Source organism: Pteropus vampyrus, unplaced genomic scaffold, assembly GCF_000151845.1.
Source record: "Pteropus vampyrus isolate Shadow unplaced genomic scaffold, Pvam_2.0 Scaffold133, whole genome shotgun sequence".
Classification (NCBI taxonomy): domain Eukaryota; kingdom Metazoa; phylum Chordata; class Mammalia; order Chiroptera; family Pteropodidae; genus Pteropus; species Pteropus vampyrus.
In genome coordinates, this window is record NW_011888914.1 from 443000 (window position 1) to 463467 (window position 20468).

Consider the following 20468-nt stretch of genomic DNA (forward strand, 5'->3'; position numbering starts at 1 on the left):
AGTTAAGTATTTCATAGTGACATTTTAGATTTAATCACAATGGAAGTATCTTTGGAAATTCATTAAAAAAATAGTACTCATTAACTATCCTGTTACATATTAAGACATTAAAAATGCTGTCATTCTTTGATAGAATAAGCTGATGGCAGTTATTGCGGTCTACATCTCATACAGAGAGACCATTTATAAAACAATATAGGATAAGTGAAAGTGATTTTTGATTATATTAGGTTGAATTTTATGAAGTTGACATTTTTGTAGGTTAGAAACTTTCAATACTGCCAGATTCATATAGTTCAACTTACTACAATGTAAGTGAAATTTAGGTAAAAGTAAAGCAAGTGTAAATCCAGGAAGGTAGCCTGGATTTGAAATAGAAATCTGAAGAAGACCTTGGTTCACAGCTGATGAGAAAATTCTCCAAATAACACATTGGAAAGTTCAAAAGCAAAAGCTTAGCGAGGTGTGTGGAGACCAACCAAATAGACTCACTTTCTTATAAAAGAGATGCAAACATTACATTAGGAATAATTCAAAACGAAGATTAGTTTGGAACAAATTGATGAAAGGCCCTTTTGCAGGAGTTTGGAAATGTTACAAATGCATATTCTTGAAGAGTAGAGCAAAAAATAGGTAGTGCTCGAGAAAAGTCTATATTACCATTTAGTAGAAGGATATGACTAGCAAACTAGATTAGTCGATTCTGTAAACATGGGCAGCAAGAGAGGCTGACTAAAGTTAAACTTGTATTATTTTTCAAAAGATTATGAACATTGTTATATTAAACCAGCGTCTTTGTTTTTGATTTTAGAATTTTCCATATAAAGTTCCAATGTTCTTAAAACTTATGAATAGTTATTTTTAGACAACTAAAGTCAGGTCAGACTGTTGGTAAAGTTATTTTCAGTACATTTTCCTACAAATTTCTGCATTAACTAAAATGTTTACAGCTTTAGAAGGGGAAGCTTTTAAATCATTTAAATCTTTTAGTATTTTAAATCAAGGGATAACATGAAACAAACTTATTTATTTTTAGTTTTGATTATGTTTTTTCAAAGATAAAAGTATAAATGATGAGTGCGTTTGGCAGAGGCAAAGTTGTTAACATTTGACAGGTCTCAGTGTCAGAATTTCATGGACTGTCAAAATGAGGGCAAACAAATCCTTGGGGCAGAGAAAGAGAAATATTTACATTCCCTAGACACTGGTAGAGTTTCATTTCTTTTGACACCTTCCTTCTGTACTAGATTCAAACATAAAGGGAATGACAGGAATATAAGATGACTTAAATTCAAAGTTCACTTAACTTCTAAAAATAAATTATAGAAATGGTTAAAAAGAAAAAAAAATCTTAAATTTGAAATATAAAATTTCCTAAATATTGTTCCTTTGTTTTTCTTGAAAATGAAATATCATAAATAATTAGTATATCAAGAATTAATAAATATTTTTATTGATCAAATGAAATTATGTCTACAATGAAGTTCAGTTCTGACCTATAACATTTAGGACTATCTTTCTTGTTTCTTTTAAATTTTGAAGGTCTAAATTATTAAATTCAGATATGTTTATATAATAATGAAATTACCTACACAGTTCAGTTTTTGTAGTGAAATTGATATTAATATTCCTCTTATAGGGTAACATTTATTATTTTATACTTATATCATTGAAGTGCTATTTGAGCAATTATATGTTTAATTTTCAATATGCAAATGAAAAAACTAGATAATTTAAAATAATTAATACTATTGCAGTAAAAAATTTCCTAGATAAAAATTTTACTTAGAGTCTCTGGTAGGAGTACGTGGAGTGACTTGAGATCTCTGAACCCCTGATGCATATGGAAATCTTGTGTATATGTGAAAATAATGTGTTTTTCTGAGAAATTTGTTTTTATCAGATTCTCAGAGATATCAATTTTTTAATTATTCTAGATTAATTTATTAAGTGAATCAGTTCACTTTATAGTGTTTAAATTTAGTTGTTAAGAATTTGTCAGGAATTTTAGAGAGCCCACAAATTTCAAATGCCTTGGATTTTAAAAGACTGAACAAAGGGAGGATTCTGTGATCACCCTGAAGAAATACAAAAGGAGTATTGTAGAAGTCAGGGAGGTAGATAGTTGCCAGGAGGCTTTAGTTGCTCTCCAGAAAGAGCAGTGAACAAGAAAAACTTGGGAAGAGTTAACATGCATATGTATGATGATACCCAGGCTCAAACAGGTTGTCTGTCACTTAACACTTGAATGAATGTTCATTGTATTTTTATGTACTTATAACTTTTCTAGAATTCTCACTGCAGCGGAAGCAGTTAGAATCTAGATATTCTCCATTTAAAACCAAGAGTGAGCTTTCCAAATTTCCAATTTTTATTCCCTAAAAATCTGCAGATATTTAGCCCTTTCCGTAATGGCCTTTCAGAGGAAAATCGTTATATGTGTAAAATGAAGCAAATATAATAAATATTAAGAAATTGAAAATACTGATATTTAGCATTCACGACAGCTGTCTTTTAATTGAATTTATATCTTAATTAGTTCGAATAAAATTTTACACTTAAATTTTGAAATTTTGAAATTCTTCATGAAGCACTTGTAGAGACATTTTCTTAAAACCATTCTAATTACACTAGTAATGTAAGACTGTGGAAACCCTTATAGTCCCTCTTGAAAGGCTTACCATAAATAAATGGTTTTAGTGCTCTGCCTGAAAAAAAAGGAAGAGATCCTTCATTACATATATTGTTTTTTCTATGTATAATACTCAATAAAGTTATTTCTTCTCACTTTAAATTAGGCCAGTAAATTGTTTATTTTACTAGTAGATAGTCATAAGGATAATAAAAAAAAAAACACTTCCATAAAAATATGAGACATAAAGATAAAATTCTTAAAGTTTTCCATTAAAAGACATTTAAGAGCTTTGAAAATATGATACACTGTAACTAAATTTATTTTTGGCTAAATTGTGAGACGAAAAGTCACTTTTTTAAAGTCACCACTAATTTATGTCTTTGTATTTTTTTTATATTAATACAGAAACAAAATTGTAATTTTTTTGTAAAACTTTGCCATAATCCTGTTAAGTGGGGTCCAGAATATTTAATTGTATAAAATGTGGGTTATGTTGTGTGAGGTTAATGAAATAAAAATGGTGTGAGCAGAGAGCAGAAGCCAAGCATGTTATATCCGATTTTGACTTATTCCAGGACTGTTATCATGGGATCATTTTATAATCCTTTTACTCCTAATAGCAATGGTCATACTATAATAATACTGAAACACTTGTCTGCAAGCAACTTTTGTTTTTATTTCTAAATATTTTTTTTTGCAGTACATACCAAAAAAGTTCTCCCTGTTATATCTCAGGATTTTTTTATAAACTGTGTATACCCTAGTCACTTCTTATTTTTCTGGGAACTATCCAGAGTTAGAAATTGCTTATGTTTTCTTTTTCTTTGACTTGTGTTATACTGCTAACACTACAGCTGGACAGGCAAAACCAAGGTATTTCTGGTAATTTCAGAAAAAGACGTTTTAAATAAATTACATGAGTAATTAATTGCATAATGCTCTAAGAAGTGTAGGTTCAGCCTTCTCAACTGTGTGCTTTATTGTTTCCAAGAATGTGTAACAATTTGCAGAAAGTACTTCTTGTTTTCCCAACTGGAAATCTAATGCAGCTAACCAAATTAAAAACACAGAGCCTCTAGGTTCAGTTTGTTCTCAGATCATCCCTGTTGTTGGTTTATCATCAAAAGGTATGTATACCTTGGATTATGCCAAACTGTGCTCCGTACAGGCCTGTTTCTCAGCCAGTATCTCTAGTATTTCTCTAGGTAGGAGCATGATAGTGGGACTTTAGGGTACCAAAATCGATTCCCAATCCAGAGCATCTCTTATTTTAAATGTTATACATTGCTGCTTCTCCTTTAAAAATGTGCAAGCCACTGTACCTTTGAGAGTTAGAAGTTTCATTTTGCGTTGAGATAAATGTTGTTTCTCTGCTGTAATAACAGGAATCGTGAAATTCCTATAACACGATAAGACATCTATAGAGATGTAGTAACTCTTTTATTACTGTTAGGAGTCATTTAATGGTTCTGTACTGTGTTCATTGGCACAGAGGCTTAAGAATATGTTGTGTTCAAAACTTAAGAATCCTATGGGAGCTGCTGACAAGTATATAAGGAAGAACATGATAAAATGTACGTTTACATTTTAAAAGATTATTCAGAGGGAATAAAGGGAAAGCTCACTCTACCTGCATTGTTTCTTTCGGGACATCGGAAGACAAACTACTACTAGCAGGGAAATCGTTTAGGAAGTGGTGGAAAATAATGAGGTCTGAACTAATGTTATGAGGCTAGGGATGGAGTCCTGTCAAATCAGAAAAATACTACGTATGTTCAAATATAAGCAACCTCAAAATATAAGGAAAGCCACTCCTTTCCCGTTCAAAAAATGCCCCCAATTGTTTATTATTTAATCATTTTGAGTACATAAAGTTTTAGAAATTTTTAATTTACTTATTAACAACGTGAACCACTATTTAAATAACTGAACCCAGCTTTCCAAAGTACATTCTTTTTACTTTTATCCAAGTTTTTTAACATATAGCACTTTTGAATCCAAGTATAGTTGCTGTCACTGGAATGTTGTACAAAGCCACATGAAATTCTTTGCATTTAAAAGGTTTTTTTTTTTTTTTAAATTTAATTCCTCCTATAGTAATATATTTATGATCTGTGTAGAGTTACCATTTGCATATGTTTGCTTGTGTGATGTAAAGCTTTTTAAGGGATATTTTAGAGGAATGTTTATAAGATATCCAGTATTTGTAGTTATAGAAGCATAAACAGGAAAATTTTTAAATTCTGTCATTAACTTCATTAGCTTTCAATACCAAAGCTGATCAAGGTCACTTAAGTCTAAGGTGTTTACCCCTTAATTGTTATTCAAAATAAAGTACTTAAGGAAACACTCAGGCTATGAGACTTTATAAAAACTTTAACTGTGGGATAATGAGTATATCACTGCAGGAATATAAAAATATGAAAAAAATATTTCTGATATTTGAGCATATATTGTGTTTAGGAAGTAGCATCATCAAAGCGGTGACTAATTGGCTATGCATATGAGTACATAGGAGAAAGAGTCTAGAACTGCTCTCATGTCGGCTTTTTGGCTGAGATGACTGGAAGTTCCATTGATTGAAATAGTAAAAGGTTTGGGTGAAGATAATAAATTCAATTTTAAATAGATGGAGTATAAGATGCCTATGGAAAATCCAGATGAAACTGTCTAGTAAACTAATGTATAGGACATAATGATCAGGGGAGAACTGGGACTGAGGATGTTATACTTAATAGCAATACTTCTCAAAAATTGCTATTATGAAGTTAATCTATGCACCTTTTGAACTTTATCAGTTTGCATATATAGATTTTTCTTAAATGAAAGTGAACTATTTTTTTCTTACACTGAGTATTTTCTGTAAAAATTGTTGATGCCAGCTACTTTATTCATTACATCCTATAACCTTTTACATTTTAATGTGCTATTCTTGAATGTCAACAAGCATCTTAAGGATATGTTTCCCTACAAATAGTGTTTATCAACATTTCTTAAAGCTAGCTTATTATCTGCCTACTCTTGGCCTTATTTTCTTCAAAAACTCAAGATTACCTCTTTTTTTTTTTTCAGAGTCATTTTTTCTTACATTTCTACTATACTATGTCAGTAGCAAAGGATTTGTTAATCCCCCTTGAATATTATAATGTTTTGCAAATCTTTCCTATTTGTATTGTTTGCCTTCCTATTATTTTCCTTATGCTGCTCAGATTTAAAACAATTTCTGATTTTTAAGATCTGCTTTTTTTTTCTTTTCATATAAATAATAAAAAAAAAAGTCCAAATAAGTAACTTTTAAACTTTCTGATTGCCACGTACAAATGTTTATGGAGACCTATTTTTCATTAACATCCAAAGTTTGATATAAATAGAATCGTAGACTGTTATTAGAAATAAATAGGCAGTGATGTACTAATGAAATTTTGCCAGCACTCTGAGTGGGGAAAGCCCTGATTTGTAACCTTTCCCAATTTCCTGGTGTAACATTCTTCCCTTCTCCTCCCTGAAGGCTGATTTCAGTCTGCCAGAGTGAGGTCAATAAACTTGGAGTTGCAAAGTGATTCCATCACCTTCAAGAACCAGTACAAATTGGCTCCAGCACACCACTGTACTTGTAATACTATATACTTCATAAGCATATTAGCTTCATATTATTTAAAATAATAGTGTGCTTGGTAATATTTTCTGTCATAGTACTTTCACATATTTTGATATCTTGTTTAAAAGTATCATTTAAACTCTGCAAAAAGTGAAACTTTTGTGGGGGCTCAATTCTGGGCCCCCACAAAACTGACAGCTGACAGCTGACAGCTTCAACTGACAGCTTCCTCTTATAACTTGAAGAATTCATAAATTTATAGACTACATACACAGCTATATGCAAGTAAAATCATTCCATATCATAGTCCCTTTTGAAAACCTCTGGGATGACATTAAAAAAAATTTCCATCTATTGCACCTTGAGTGAGCTTAATTGCTGCTCCCTATTGCTGAGTTAACTAAGAAATGTCATCATATCCTGCACTTCATGCACCCCGTAACAACATGCTTAATATTCATGGACGTCTTGGGGAAAAAAAAAAAGTCTTTTGCAAAGCAGTGTGCTTCACTTTTATCAGGATAAATAACTTTGCCTACTGGGCAATTCATTTAATTATAGTTGAACCTTAGTTGGTAATATTTTTAATGTCCCTTTGGCTGTTAGGTTATAAAAGCAATAGAAGAAGGTTATCGTTTACCGGCACCCATGGACTGCCCTGCTGGTCTGCACCAGCTGATGCTGGATTGTTGGCAAAAAGAACGCGCCGAAAGACCAAAGTTCGAACAAATAGTTGGAATTCTAGACAAAATGATTCGAAACCCAAATAGTCTGAAAACACCCCTGGGAACTTGTAGTAGGTAAGAAATACCTAAGTCTTCACATGAACCATCTATCTCCTCAGCCCCACCCCAATGGCAAATTGACATTTGTGTTAAATTATAAATTCATATTAAATATATTGTGTTTACAGAAGTTTTTATTTTTTTTCTTTTCAGCTGGCTTACCTTAATTGAATTAGTGTTTTAAGTGACCTATTATTATTGCTTTTTTCTTTTTTTAAAAGTTTTGATAGATATCGCTGGCTGTTATTTAGAAAACTTTCTAAACTGGAATTTTGTGGTTAGCGTTTCACATTTTCAAATTATCATATGGGTTTTTATTACTATTGCTCTAGTTTTTTGCATATTATCTTATTGTTTTGGTACAAGTTATTTAGCAAAATGACTCTGTGAAGTTAACATTTGTAAAAGTAATTCAATACATGATTAAACACTTATACTGGTTAAAAATTGTAAGAAACACTCCATTCAGTCCTTGCACTTGGCTTGCTCCATTGAAATGCATATTAGTAGTTATTCAGCTTCAGCTGCCAGGTAAACCTGATGCTGTGGTCTGTACTGGTAGTCAGTTAGGCCCTAGTGGAGATGTATGAACTCAAGATACTAGCAAGGGTACCAGCAGTTCAGTGGATGCATATATTCTCAGTAGCACCCTCATAGTCTGAACGAGTTAGTCCACAGCCAGATGTACTTCCTTTACTCCCAGTTACTTTTAGAGAAACAACTGAACATATATTGAATGATTACAAATACTGTCAGGTGTACTTTTAAAAATACATGGGAGACACAATCTGGTGGTCATCAAACCTAAATAATGTAAATTTTGGAGTCTGTAGTTATTGGGCAGCTTTTAAGCATTAGATTTTGTTAGCATATCTGTTTATTTGTTATTATAACATCGATTATAATATATAATTTTATTTTCTATACCTTTATTTTTGTATGGGACAAGACATTCTTTAGTAGCTCATGAAAAAATTGCTTTTCTATTTCATTCTTATCTAGGCCAATCAGCCCTCTTTTGGATCAAAACACTCTTGACTTCACTACCTTTTGTTCTGTTGGAGAATGGCTACAAGCTATTAAAATGGAAAGATATAAAGATAACTTCACAGCAGCTGGCTACAACTCCCTTGAATCAGTGGCCAGAATGACTATTGAGTAAGCTTAAACTTTTAAATTATATTTAAGAATGTATTAGGTACAATCCAAGCTTTATACATTAAGTTATTTCCATATATTAAAGAGGTATGAACTACAAAACCAGGGAGAAAAGCATCTCTTTAATCGGTGCCTACTATGTGCCAGGTATAATGCTAAATAGACCTTTGAACATACAGTATCTTTTTAACCCTCACAGCAACCATTTTATTAAGTTGATACACACAGCAAGCCTTAGGCTCAGAGAATTTAAATATTTTCCCCAAACTGACTCAACTAGTTAAGTGGTAGCTAATTTGTCTCCATAGCCGGTGTTCTAAACACCACCCAATGAGACTTCCTTTTTTATTAACCACTGTATCATTTAGTCGCCTATTCCCTGGGAAAATTTCTTCATTGCAAAGGAGGATTTCTTTCACCATGTTTGTATCAGACATTAAAAATCTCAGTTTCAAACCCAGTACCAAAATACATTATGACATTCAATATGATTACTTTCTTTCCAAGGAGGTCAAAGGGAGCTTAATTTAATTCACTGTAACTAACAGTTTAGTTTCACTTACCTTTTGGAAAGTGTGTGATTGATTAATTCAAGTTTTTTGTTTTTTGTTTTTTTTTAACCTTAAGAACTGCCTGATAAAAACAGCTTTTGAAATTGCTGTGAACTGGAAGTAAAAAGAGATAATTTTTTTCTTTCTGCCTTCATCACTCTTTTTGTGGTCCTAGGAAATCCATTTAATATCTCCGAACTTCAGCTTCCCCAACTGCGACATATCTTTTACAGGCGATGCAGTTCCTTTCAGTAATGTGTTTGAAAATGGAAATTATCAAGGTTGTATTAGTGGGGTCCTATTTACATGCTGTTGGGAGAAGGGTTTCACATTTTCAGATGAGATGAAGACCAGCAATCAGACATTGCTTCCTGGCAAATCAGGAAATGGCATGTACATGAATCTAAGCATACGAATGCTATCATGTCTAGCTTTATGCTAGTCACCATGTGCGTGGAACTGGCATAATTATGCCTCTCTCTCCAAAGCAATCTACTCCCCTGCAAGACTGTCTCTCAAAGTCTTATTAGACCAATGCTATGAAATAGGACACAGCACTGTATTATTGCTATATTTTAGATGCTTGTAAATGCCTAACCTCATTATTTCTGGCTATTAGGAAAGGCAAAAGTATGTACACAGATTCAGTTAGCTTCCGTCAGATTTAAACTATTTAAAAATAGGTATTACATTCTTTAAAAACTATTTCTTGTCTAAAATGTTGTCAAATGACTAAACTGAATTGAAGTAAATATATAGCCAATAATATGCTTAGAATTACCACATAATTATTAAACTCAGTTTTATGATCATTGATGATTCTTGATGTACTAGAGCCCAGAAGTATTTCCATTCATACTATATCCTATTTTAACAATTAAAAATTTTAAACTTCACTTACGTTCGAGAATACAACGTTTTGAATAACATTTTTTAATCTTACCTTAAATTAATTATAAGACTTTGATGATTTCTTATAAAATTTCACATTAGCTGAAATATAACTTATCTTGGCAAATCAAGAGCCTGAGCAATAAAGTTTTCACAAAGGAGAATGTCGATGCAGTTTGCCAATCTGACCCATTGCAGGAATATGATCATAATACCCAAGGACATGAAGATAAGATCTATTGCCTCAGATACACTGATTAATTAAAGAGTTGACGACAGTTTAGTACCAAATAAATTCTTGGTAAAGTAACTAATAAAAAATGTGTTTGTTTTTTTTTCAGGGATGTGATGAGTTTAGGGATCACACTGGTTGGCCATCAAAAGAAAATCATGAGCAGCATTCAGACTATGAGAGCACAAATGTTACATTTACATGGAACTGGCATCCAAGTGTGATAAGCATTTCTCCCTTATGAGGGAGATTATGTACTGCGAGAGAACAGTACTGGCCTTCAGTATATGCGTAGAATGCTGCTAGAAGACAAATGATGTCCTGGGTCCTTCCTACAGTGAAGAAAAGATTTAAGAAGCACCTATAGACTTGAACTCCTAAGTGCCACCAGAATATATAAAAAGGGAATTTAGGATCCACCACTGGTGGCCAGGAAAACAACAGTGACAATAAACAAAGTACTACCTGAAAAACATCCAAACACCTTGAGCTCTCTAACCTCCTTTTTATCTTATAGACTTTTTAAAATGTACATAAAGAATTTAAGAAAGAATATATTTGTCAAATAAAATCATGATCTTATTGTTAAAATCAATGAAATATTTTCCTTAAATATGTGATTACAGACTATTCCTTTTTAAAGTCATTTGTGTTTATTCTTCATAAGGACTTTGTTTTAGAAAGTTGTTTATAGCTTTGGACCTTTTTAGTGTTAATCTATGATACATTACTACACTGGGTAATTTTGAAAGAATTTCAAAGTAAAAGAAAACATAGCATGATTGAAGATATTTCTCTCAGAACATTGGTATCCTTTTGTGCCATTTTATTTTGTTTAATCAGTGCTGTTTTGATATTGTTTGCTAATTGGCAGGTAGTCAAGAAAATGCAAGTTGCCAAGAGCTCTGATATTTTTTTAAAAGAATTTTTTTTTTTTTTTGTAAAGAGCAGACGACACACTATCTTTTCAATGAAAAAAGCAATAATGATCCATGAATACTATAAGGCACTTTTAACAGATTGTTTATAGAGTGATTTTACTAGATAGAATTTACTTAAAAAAAATTCAAATTATAGATTTATGACTATAAAGTAAAATATGAGGCACTTCATCTAAAGGATGTTGGTGAAGGCAAATCTCTGAAAGCAAAAACTATCCAGTGTTATCTAAAATTTAGTCTGAGCACATCAAGATTTTTTCAATATCGTGACATTAGGAAATTTAGGACAAATAGTTGACATATATTTTATATCTTGTTTGGTTTAATGCAGTCCAAACACAAAAGGAAAGAATTAAGTTTTATATTAGAACTCTGAAGCATGATAAAAGGGGCAGTTCACAATTTTCACCTTTCAAAAACAAATTTACTGCACAAGATATCACTGGTGCAGTTTAAAAAAAAGTTTTTTATTTGTGAACGCTGATATGAGAAACGTAGTGGAAGAATACTTTTTACCACGTAAGGAAGAGGTGAAGGATCTGATTTTTTTAAAGCTTTATTTATTATACCATACTATTGGATTACGTGTTAGAATTTCACAAGCAATAATTAAATGTGTCTTTATAGCTATTTCAGGAATGTATACATATTGTGAATACTGCTCTCAAAAGTTATGAAAATCATGAACTACCCCCAGAATTGAACTGTTGTACTTCCAAAGAAAATTGGGCTGTTTATAATGATTTTAATAGAGAAAGATCCCAGGGATCGGTCACAATTGGTCTTGTTTGATAATGTGGGCATCCACGAACAAACAAATATCAGAAACAAAATCTGTAAATGTTCCTTTGTAAAACTTGTAAATTTTATTTATACTGTCTTGTTTTGTACACACATTTCTCTGTAGTGGGCTCTGAATACATTGAAAATGCACTATATTTTTCTATTTTACTTGCAGAGCATCACAAAAGAACAGGTATTTTCAGTGCTACATAATGTGTTTTCCCACATTTAGGACCAAAGATGGTAATAGAAAAACGCAAATGGATTGCTTCCCAAACCCCTCCCCACCCTTTTTTTTTTCTTTTAAATCACTGTACAGTGTTATTTGATATTTTAATTTATTTTTTTGATTGACTAGAAAATCATTTTAATTTCACTAAAATGTTTTTTGTCCCTAAGGAAAAATAATCTGTAAAATAATTTTAATTAGCATAATATAGTCACCTAGACACTTCCATTTGTAATCTTTGTAATAGACTGTAAATATATTTTTGGAACTATAACACAATGTGCTTGAGGGTTATTTTTCAGTGTCTGCAGTGTATACAAGTGTTTATACTAAGTACAGCACTTTACAATTCTAATCAGTAGCATTGGCCTTTGTGAGAATGAGTGAAAGAGTTTGAGTGAGTGATCTTAATTCCGTTTGGATTCTAGACTCACTAATAATGAAGTTCTTTTCTTGTTCATAGCTTAAGGTGCTTATTTTTTCTATTAAAAATTAAATTAACAAAAAGCCATTTTAGAAATAGAAGACATAGTATGGTACATGCAACCGGTGTCTTTCCTGCTTTTTCTAGCACTAGATTTATAGTTGAGTAGTCTTTCTTGAGTAGAAGGGCAGAATAAAAGTTTTTTTTTTTTTTCAAAAATAACTTTTTTCTTCAGCAATATACCTCATCTGCCTTAAATTTTTTACAGCTCTTTACAGGGAAAGGGAATAAGGGATGGGAAAGACACACAGCACAATAGGAAGTGAATAATGACATCGCTCTCATTTATAGATTTCTTTTCCCAATCAATATTATGATTTTGAAATACATGTATGTGAAACATATTCAGAGAAAAAGAATGAACATTGTAATGCTGATTGTAATACTCTCTTCTAGAAAGAGATGAAAAGGTATAACAATAAGAATGTACAACTTGCACCTTGAAATCTTTTTTTGATAAATTAGTGCTCAGGGGAGGAAAGAGAGAAAGCAAACATCAAAAATAGAATTCAAAAATTATAAAAATGCAAAAGGAAATGGCCTCCTTGCTTTAATAGAGCCACCTTTTTTAGAATGCTGTCTTCACACTTGACTCGTGTTTTGCATTCAATACTGAAATAAAAGTAATTTTTGTTACATCTGAATCTAACATTTTCTTAGCAATTGATCTGGGTCTTATTTACTAAAACTGGTGGTTTATGCTTGTCAGAGCACTATTAGTTGAATCATATTGTATACTTATGTAATCTACATTAGCTAGTACTATTTAGGACTATATTTTAATTGCTCCTCTTATCCGTGTTTTTAAGACAGTTAAAATGGTGTAATTCACCTCTCTTTTTTATTTAGGTAATGCTGATATTCTCCCTTTTGTTTCCTGAGTAGCCTGGAACTGTGCTACTCACAGATGTGCATGTTCAAATAAATTACTGATGTGTATTTTTTTGCTATATGTGGAGAAATCATGGGGAACTTGGGGCGAGATGTGCTTTTTGTTGATTGAATTTGTCCCTCTTTGCCTAAGAATTACTACAGGGGTCATCCTTTTATAAGGACAAACTGCTTTTGAACAGTGTCTTTAATGTATCAAGCACAAATAACTTTCTTCAACACGAATCATAAGTCTCTTTTTACCAGCTTAAAATAATAAACGAGTCTATTAGACAATGTAAAGAAAATCCTGTCTCCAGTCATTGGCGGATTCCTCTATGTCCTTTATTCATTCTTTATTTCCTTACACAATATTATGAAGGGAAATGTTTAGAGTAACGGTTTTACTGACATATCTCAGTGGACCTATCAGAATACAAAGAAAATTAATAACTTTTGCTTTCATCCTCATCCTCTTGCATACTGACTTGAATCCACTCTAATTATTACAGAATAATAATTGAATGTCTTCAAAGAGTCATACTGTCAAAACATTTGAGTTAAAACCTCTTTTTGTTGTTATTCCTTTTTGAAACTACAACTACAAGGTCCTAACAAGAATATTTGCATGGGAAAAGAAATACTTTGTCACTGGACCCTGAAAAATATTCATTTGAACAAGTTGAAGAGTTTTGCATTTAAGATGCTGCAAAATCCAAACATGGGGTCCAGAGCAAATGGAAAAAAATGATAAATCTGGTGGTCTTATTGAGTTGTGTATAATTGACACTGACTCAGTAATCATTCTAACTTGCACCTGAAATGAAAACTAAACACTCCCATTTATACAGTATCACCATCTTAAGCTCTGCAAGCTCTTAACAAATATCTAAACGTGTTTCAAAAAATGAAACTAAGCAAATACCAGATGACGTGCTGTCACTGGTTGTCACCCTTCTTATGTTGAGGCTCGGGGTAGGCTGAACTGAAGTTCAAAAATAATCTTGAAGTCTTGGCTATTCCTGACTATTCAACAAGCATTGCCCTTGTTAAGTTCTCACAGTGATAATTACATAGCCTGAAACACTGAAGAGCACTCAAATGATCTCTTAAAGTGCTAGATTCATAAGTAGCACAAAAATACACTATCCTACCAGCACTCTTTTTCTCCAGAAATTATAAAGCCATTATTAAGGATATATATGTTCTATAACTAAGTAAAAAATAGATTTAAAACTTATGGTAATTATCAGTAACAACTTTTTGTTGAAATACTTTTATCTCTTACCCTTTGTTTTATATTATTAGCTACAATGAATATTCAATATCAATTTTGAAAAAAGCTGCTGAAAGAAAGACATGAAAGAGGTGATCAAATTCCTAAATGCGAAAGATCATAACTACTGACATTAACAAATGATAAAAGACAGTGCATGGTGACTAGCAAACTTTCGAACTGCCTAAAAAAGAAGAGAATCCTCTTGGCTTTGTGTCAATATCCCTTCAGTAGCTCCTACTAGCTGCTGTCACTGTTCTGTCTAATGCATCTCTGAATAGCTTGAAAAATATGGACGGAAGAATAAAATAACTCAATGGGAAAGCTTATGTGAGCCTCATTAGAATTAAGCAATGTGAGGGGGTGTTTTTTTTTTTCTATAAACAATAAAAAATCTGATCGAACTTGAGGTTAAAATAAATGTAATTAATTGATCTAATTAAGCCTTTTGTACAAAATTTGGTAAGTAGCAATAAGTAGATCGAGTCTAATGTTCTGTAGGTATATAATAGCACTGGAAATTCTTTAAGTATGTAACAGTAGTAGTGATTCCTAAATACCAGCATTTGATAATATGTGGACAGTAACAAGTGAGGTGTTATCTATTCTAAACCTCCATAAATAGCAGATAAAGCTCAATCAGATATAACCTGCAACATAAATATCATTATTTTAAATATCCCAGGTTTCTACTGCTGAAGATTAGTTTCGTTTCCCTTTTGAAATTCATGGCCTTTAACTACATATATCTGTAGATTTTATATATAGCTATAAGAATGCACAGTATATTTTTAAATGAGCGGTTAATCATAGGTCTTAATTAAAGATACTCAGAGGAAGAAATGGGCACACTTGTTTTAGGTAATGTTGGTTCTAGCTTAGTAAAAGACAAATACTATTGCACTATGCAACAAAGTGTATGACTGGACAAGGAAATCTAGAAAAACAGAGAAAATTAAACTAGTGTTTATATAAATCACATGCTTTTAAAAATAATTTACAATTCATAGAAATAAGGAAACAATTCAAGCATGCTTTTTAAGTGACATAAATTTGCAGACTATTATTATATTGATGGGATAGACTGCACAGCAAATTACAAGAGAAAGTTCTAAGTTTAACCTGATATCCCTCTGTTAATTTGTTAAGACATATGCATCGTTAACATTGAAAAGAGGCTAAAGTGTGCTCTTTCCAGATAAAAGAGATCCACACCTTTCTTGAGCTCCGACATTGGCCCAAGTTTTTTCAGGGATCTACTGATCAGGAGATCTATTGGCCATGCCTTATTGTTATGCCATGTTTTCACTAGATCTTTGCCAGTGGCACATCAAGCTCTAAGTGTACGCTCCAGAGCTCCACTTACACAAACAGAAACCCAGTGCTACAAACAGACCTGAGAGCCGCACAGGAGTTAATGCATGAACTACTGCTGCTATTTCAGTGTTCCCACTCATTGAAAAGGAGCACTTATAAGGTTAGGTGTGGTCAGCAGCCAGCAGAACAGAGAGCAATTAAATCTCTTCTGATCTACTTACAAAACAAAACTAGCAAACATCAACCAACGCTAACACTATCTTTCGTATTTTGAAAAGGAACAAATAATACTGTATATAGAAGTGTATATGAAAGGTATGGATGAATTACAGAAAATCTGAAGAGTCAGAAGAAGCTAAATTTAATGGATGAGGCAATGATGAGCTACTGGCAATTCTAACCAGAAAAGGGATGTAGTGGGAAGGAAGTTTAGGGAACCAAGGTCTGGCAATGGTGCCTGAAATGGGAATTAATTTACTCTTTATTTCTGGATCAGAGCAATAGAATATACTACATTCATCCCCATTTCCACATTCCCTCTCATTTTTCAAAATGGGAGAAATCTCTCTTTTTAAGACACAACTCAAAAGTTATTTCCTCCATCTCACTGGCACGCAAGAGCCAGAATTATCTCTCCTGTGTTTTGCTTATGCTGCTGGTGCCGATTATCCTACTGTGTTCTGGTGGGCGCGTGTGTGTGTATGTGTGTGTGTGTGTGTCTCCCACCAGATCAAGGGCTCTTAAGGAGCAGAAGCCAAATAAAAATCTTTGCATTATGTCCTTTGGGACTTCACAGTTTCTGGTACTCTATAAATATTTTAGAATCCTTGAAGTGCAAATTAATTCAAATTGTTTTTTGTCTTAAAAGATAGCAAGGATCAGGTGCTCTGAAGGATGAATGAGGTGCAGAGAAGGTGGTAGTAAAACGGATGTTGAGGGAGAAAACTAATTTCAGAGCACGGATGGATGCTTCCGTGATAGGCTGGGGCAGCAGGAATGCCCTGGGGGACTGAGCTGAGCAGTGCAGAGACTTGGACCTGTGTGAGAAAGGGAGGTAGGAGGAGCTGATTAGTAAACAAGACCAGGATACATCAAATAGCAGTACCTTCCAGATGTCTAAAAGTAATGAGATATCACTGGCTGTAAATAACAGAACAATATTAAAGAACTTGAAATCAAGTAGAAGGAACTGGACTTGAGAGAAACAATGAAGGACTATTTACCAATATCTGTTTAATGAGGCAAAGACATGGTAAGAATGATTTTTAAGGAACAGTAAGTAATCTGCAGAAATATGTGAGATGCAATTGTTATTATTTTAAAAGTAGACAACGATGAAAAAGAATATTTTTCTTCTTCTGTAATGAAAATTTTCCTCAAACTCAATATGATATCAGTAATTCTACAATTAAGTAAAAATATAATAACATAGACTTACATTCAGCTTGTAAGTCTGTTCACCATTTACATGAAAAGGCAGCATAGTGTTATGGGTGGTTGCAGAGTTTGAAGCCAGATCATGTGGGACTCATTCCTATCACTACATGTGTAATTCAGGCAAATTATTTATCTTTTCTCTTTTCTTACCTGCAAAATAGGCATAAAGAGTTGTTAAATCTGTCAATTGATACTTGGAAAGTACTCACAATAAGAATAAGTGCTCAATACTTGTTATCTCTTATTATTTCTTTAGGAAATATTTTTTCTCTGCATTTCTTTCTAACTATTTAACAAATATTTATAAACACATTGTTCTAAATTCTGAACTAACTCACAAATGAATTGTACAATATAAATTATGTTTTTGCCCCAAATTTCATTCTGTTCCTTTCCTCAGTTTTTTTGTTTTGTTTTGTTTTGTTTTAGCCATCACTAATCATATCTCTCATCAGTACTCAAAGTATCAGACTTTATTCTGGTCATGAGCAATTGCTGACTACGTCCAACTGATTTTAGGTCTTCAGTATCTCTGGAATTTACCATTATTCTCACAGCCACTGTCCTAAATTAGATTTTTATCGTCTCTCACCTAGATTAATGTCACACCTTCTTTCTATATGTTTCTTTTCCTATAATCCTTTTTTAATTATGACTTTCAGAGTCATTTCTCTAACACATATCTGATCCTGTTTTCTCTCATTTTTATATATTTTTATAATTATATTTTTGTAGTTATAAAATTTTTTAAGTATAAATTTTTAGTTATATTAAAATCCTAAGGAATGCCCCTCACTGATCACAGAATTGCACTCAATTATATAACAGCATCAATAACTAGAACCCTGCTCGTGTGATCTACTTGTGTCTTACACATATAAAGTTTTTTCACACTCCTTTGTCATTATGAGTTTTCTTAGGGGAGCAAGTGAAGGGATTTTATTTCTCCTGGTATCTACTGAGCCCGACACATCTATAAAGGCTGGTGGTGCCACTACTACTATGCCTCAAAGCAAGAATATGTAATTATCTTTAAAACAAATGTTGGACAAAAAAAGTTAAATTTGAGAAAAAAATCACACAATTCTTCCTCAAATTATAATTGATATCGCAATATCATTTTTTTCACTTTTATACATCCCCTTCAATGACTCTAATATACCTCTGGAAAATATAAGACAAAACAGATAATTTTGCTAATAAACACTGCGTTCTGAGTTACAGTAGAAAATTATATGTTTATGTGCTAATTTATATTTTCTCTTATCTAAATATATGTTTTAAATTTTATTTTCATTACTATTGTTGGAGAAGTGGTTGGGAGATCTCTGCATGGCTTTATTCTACCATATATAGAGTTTATTATACTATTTGTATAATTCTTCTATCCCTTTTTTTCAAATAACTAAGCTAACCACTTTATCTATTTTCCTAGCTTTATAGTTGCTACTCTCCTTTAGCAAGAGATCCGTATGGCCTTAGCACAAGGTGATATTACAGTCAGTATTTAGCTTTTTACTTGACTTTAATATCATTAAAATGCATATCTTTATGCTTTACCTTTTATTTGTATATGTATGCTGAGTTAAATAGGCTAAACATGAGCTTCTGTAGTTCTCTCTCTGCCTTTATTTCCTGTTCCCAAAGCAACAGCAGACCCTGCTGCCCACCTAGGCAGATGTTTGGGAATAAGGCTGAAGAAGTTTTCCATCTACTACCTTCAATGTGTTAATGAAAAGAACCAAAATCTGCTGTTAGAGACATACATTTAATTACATGCTTTTGCCTTCTTTCAGAAATAAATATATCATGTTTCTTACCTTCTTTCTTTTTATAAATAAATATTTATTTTTTCATTAAAGTAGTGCAAGGTATATCTGTACATAGATATTGCAATGGACCTTCCTTTCCATATATTCACCCAGCACTGTATATATGCTGAATAAATACTGTCTTGCATGTGACAGGTACATAATCAATGATTTGTACTATATAGTTGCCATTGAGATTAAATAAATACATTTCAAGTGCAACTTGAAATACAGTCTTTCACTTACTTGGTTGTATTTTAATTTTTGATTACTAAGTTTTAACTATCATCATATGTAATTCCATATAAATTGAATGTTCACACTTAGGATAAGAATAACCCAGGTCAAGGGAAAAGTTAGAAGCTCTCAGTGTTAACACTCAGCATTAAAAGCTCTCAGATGTAGAAATATTAGTCCTGGTTTCATCATTTCCTGATTCTTCGACATTGGCAAAGCAATTAAACTCCTTGAAACTCAGGTTTCTTATCCATTGGATTGGGTATATTGGTCTTGCTTTTTTTAGCAGCAATTGTATGATGAACACATGAAATTAAAAAGAAAAATGAGTTTTAAACAATATAAAGTAACTTTAAAATAACATTACGAGGATTTTATTTCTTTTAATTGAACTTGAAGATGCTATCTTGCCAATTGCTTTCCCATAGTTTTGATGTATTGATTTTTTTAAAACTTATTAATGATTTTGGTATACTTTCTTCTGATCTGAGCTGATATTTCCTGATTCCGTTTTGTCTTGTCAAGCTTTATAACTTGGAAGTTACATAGTTCAAGAATCCGTCTACTTTGCTTTCAGTTCAGTGGCTTCCAGTCAAGCACAGGCTTAAAGTCAAGGCTTTTCTTTTTAGCTTCTAAAGCTTCCTGCAATCTTGCAGCATGTAACCTGCAAGGTCTCTTAATCCCATAAATTCTAAATCACGTCCCCTACTCTCCAAACTACATGCCATTTATCTGCTCTTACAGCCCACCTGGAGTTTCTTGGCTGTCATGAATTCTGTGTGTTGGCCCCTAGGTTACTAGAAGTGGGTGTTACTCAGCACAGGTGTAAGCTGCTTGAATTTAACAACTGTAACTTCTGGTTAAATAAATGATATTTGCTTGTTTGGTAGTGCTCCAGGGTATAGTATATTTTGATTTCTTTATTTTAATCTTGTTTGTGCGCATGTCTAATTACGCTTGTTGGTTTAGCACCGTGTGGGGAGTATTAAGTCATGTTATTATCGAGGGTTTGCTCATCTTGAAATGTCAGCCAGAGGACTAGAGCAGAACAACTAGAGCTGAAGGTACACGACTAAGGTTAAATCAACATTGTTTTTAGGCCCTGTATAATTTTAGAGATTTATAACTTGGATGTACATATTCACAGAGGACTCAACCATGGCAGGCCTTTTCTGCCCCTTCTCACCAGGTTTCAGATGGTTTGAACATCAGGTAAGAAGATGACTGGCAGTT

At 32.5% G+C, this 20468-nt stretch overlaps 1 protein-coding gene across 1 annotated transcript in view; it reads left to right on the top strand.

Annotated features, from left to right (window-relative positions):
• Positions 1 to 13465, top strand: part of EPHA7 (EPH receptor A7) — a 163120-nt gene extending 149655 nt beyond the window's left edge. Inside the window, exons 14-16 of the mRNA XM_023534816.1 lie at positions 6840 to 7033; positions 8021 to 8176; positions 9960 to 13465. Of these exons, the coding sequence (XP_023390584.1) occupies positions 6840 to 7033; positions 8021 to 8176; positions 9960 to 10074 (465 nt within the window). The 3' untranslated portion in view covers positions 10075 to 13465. The remainder of the gene's footprint in view (positions 1 to 6839; positions 7034 to 8020; positions 8177 to 9959) is intronic.
• Positions 13466 to 20468: the final 7003 nt, after the last annotated feature.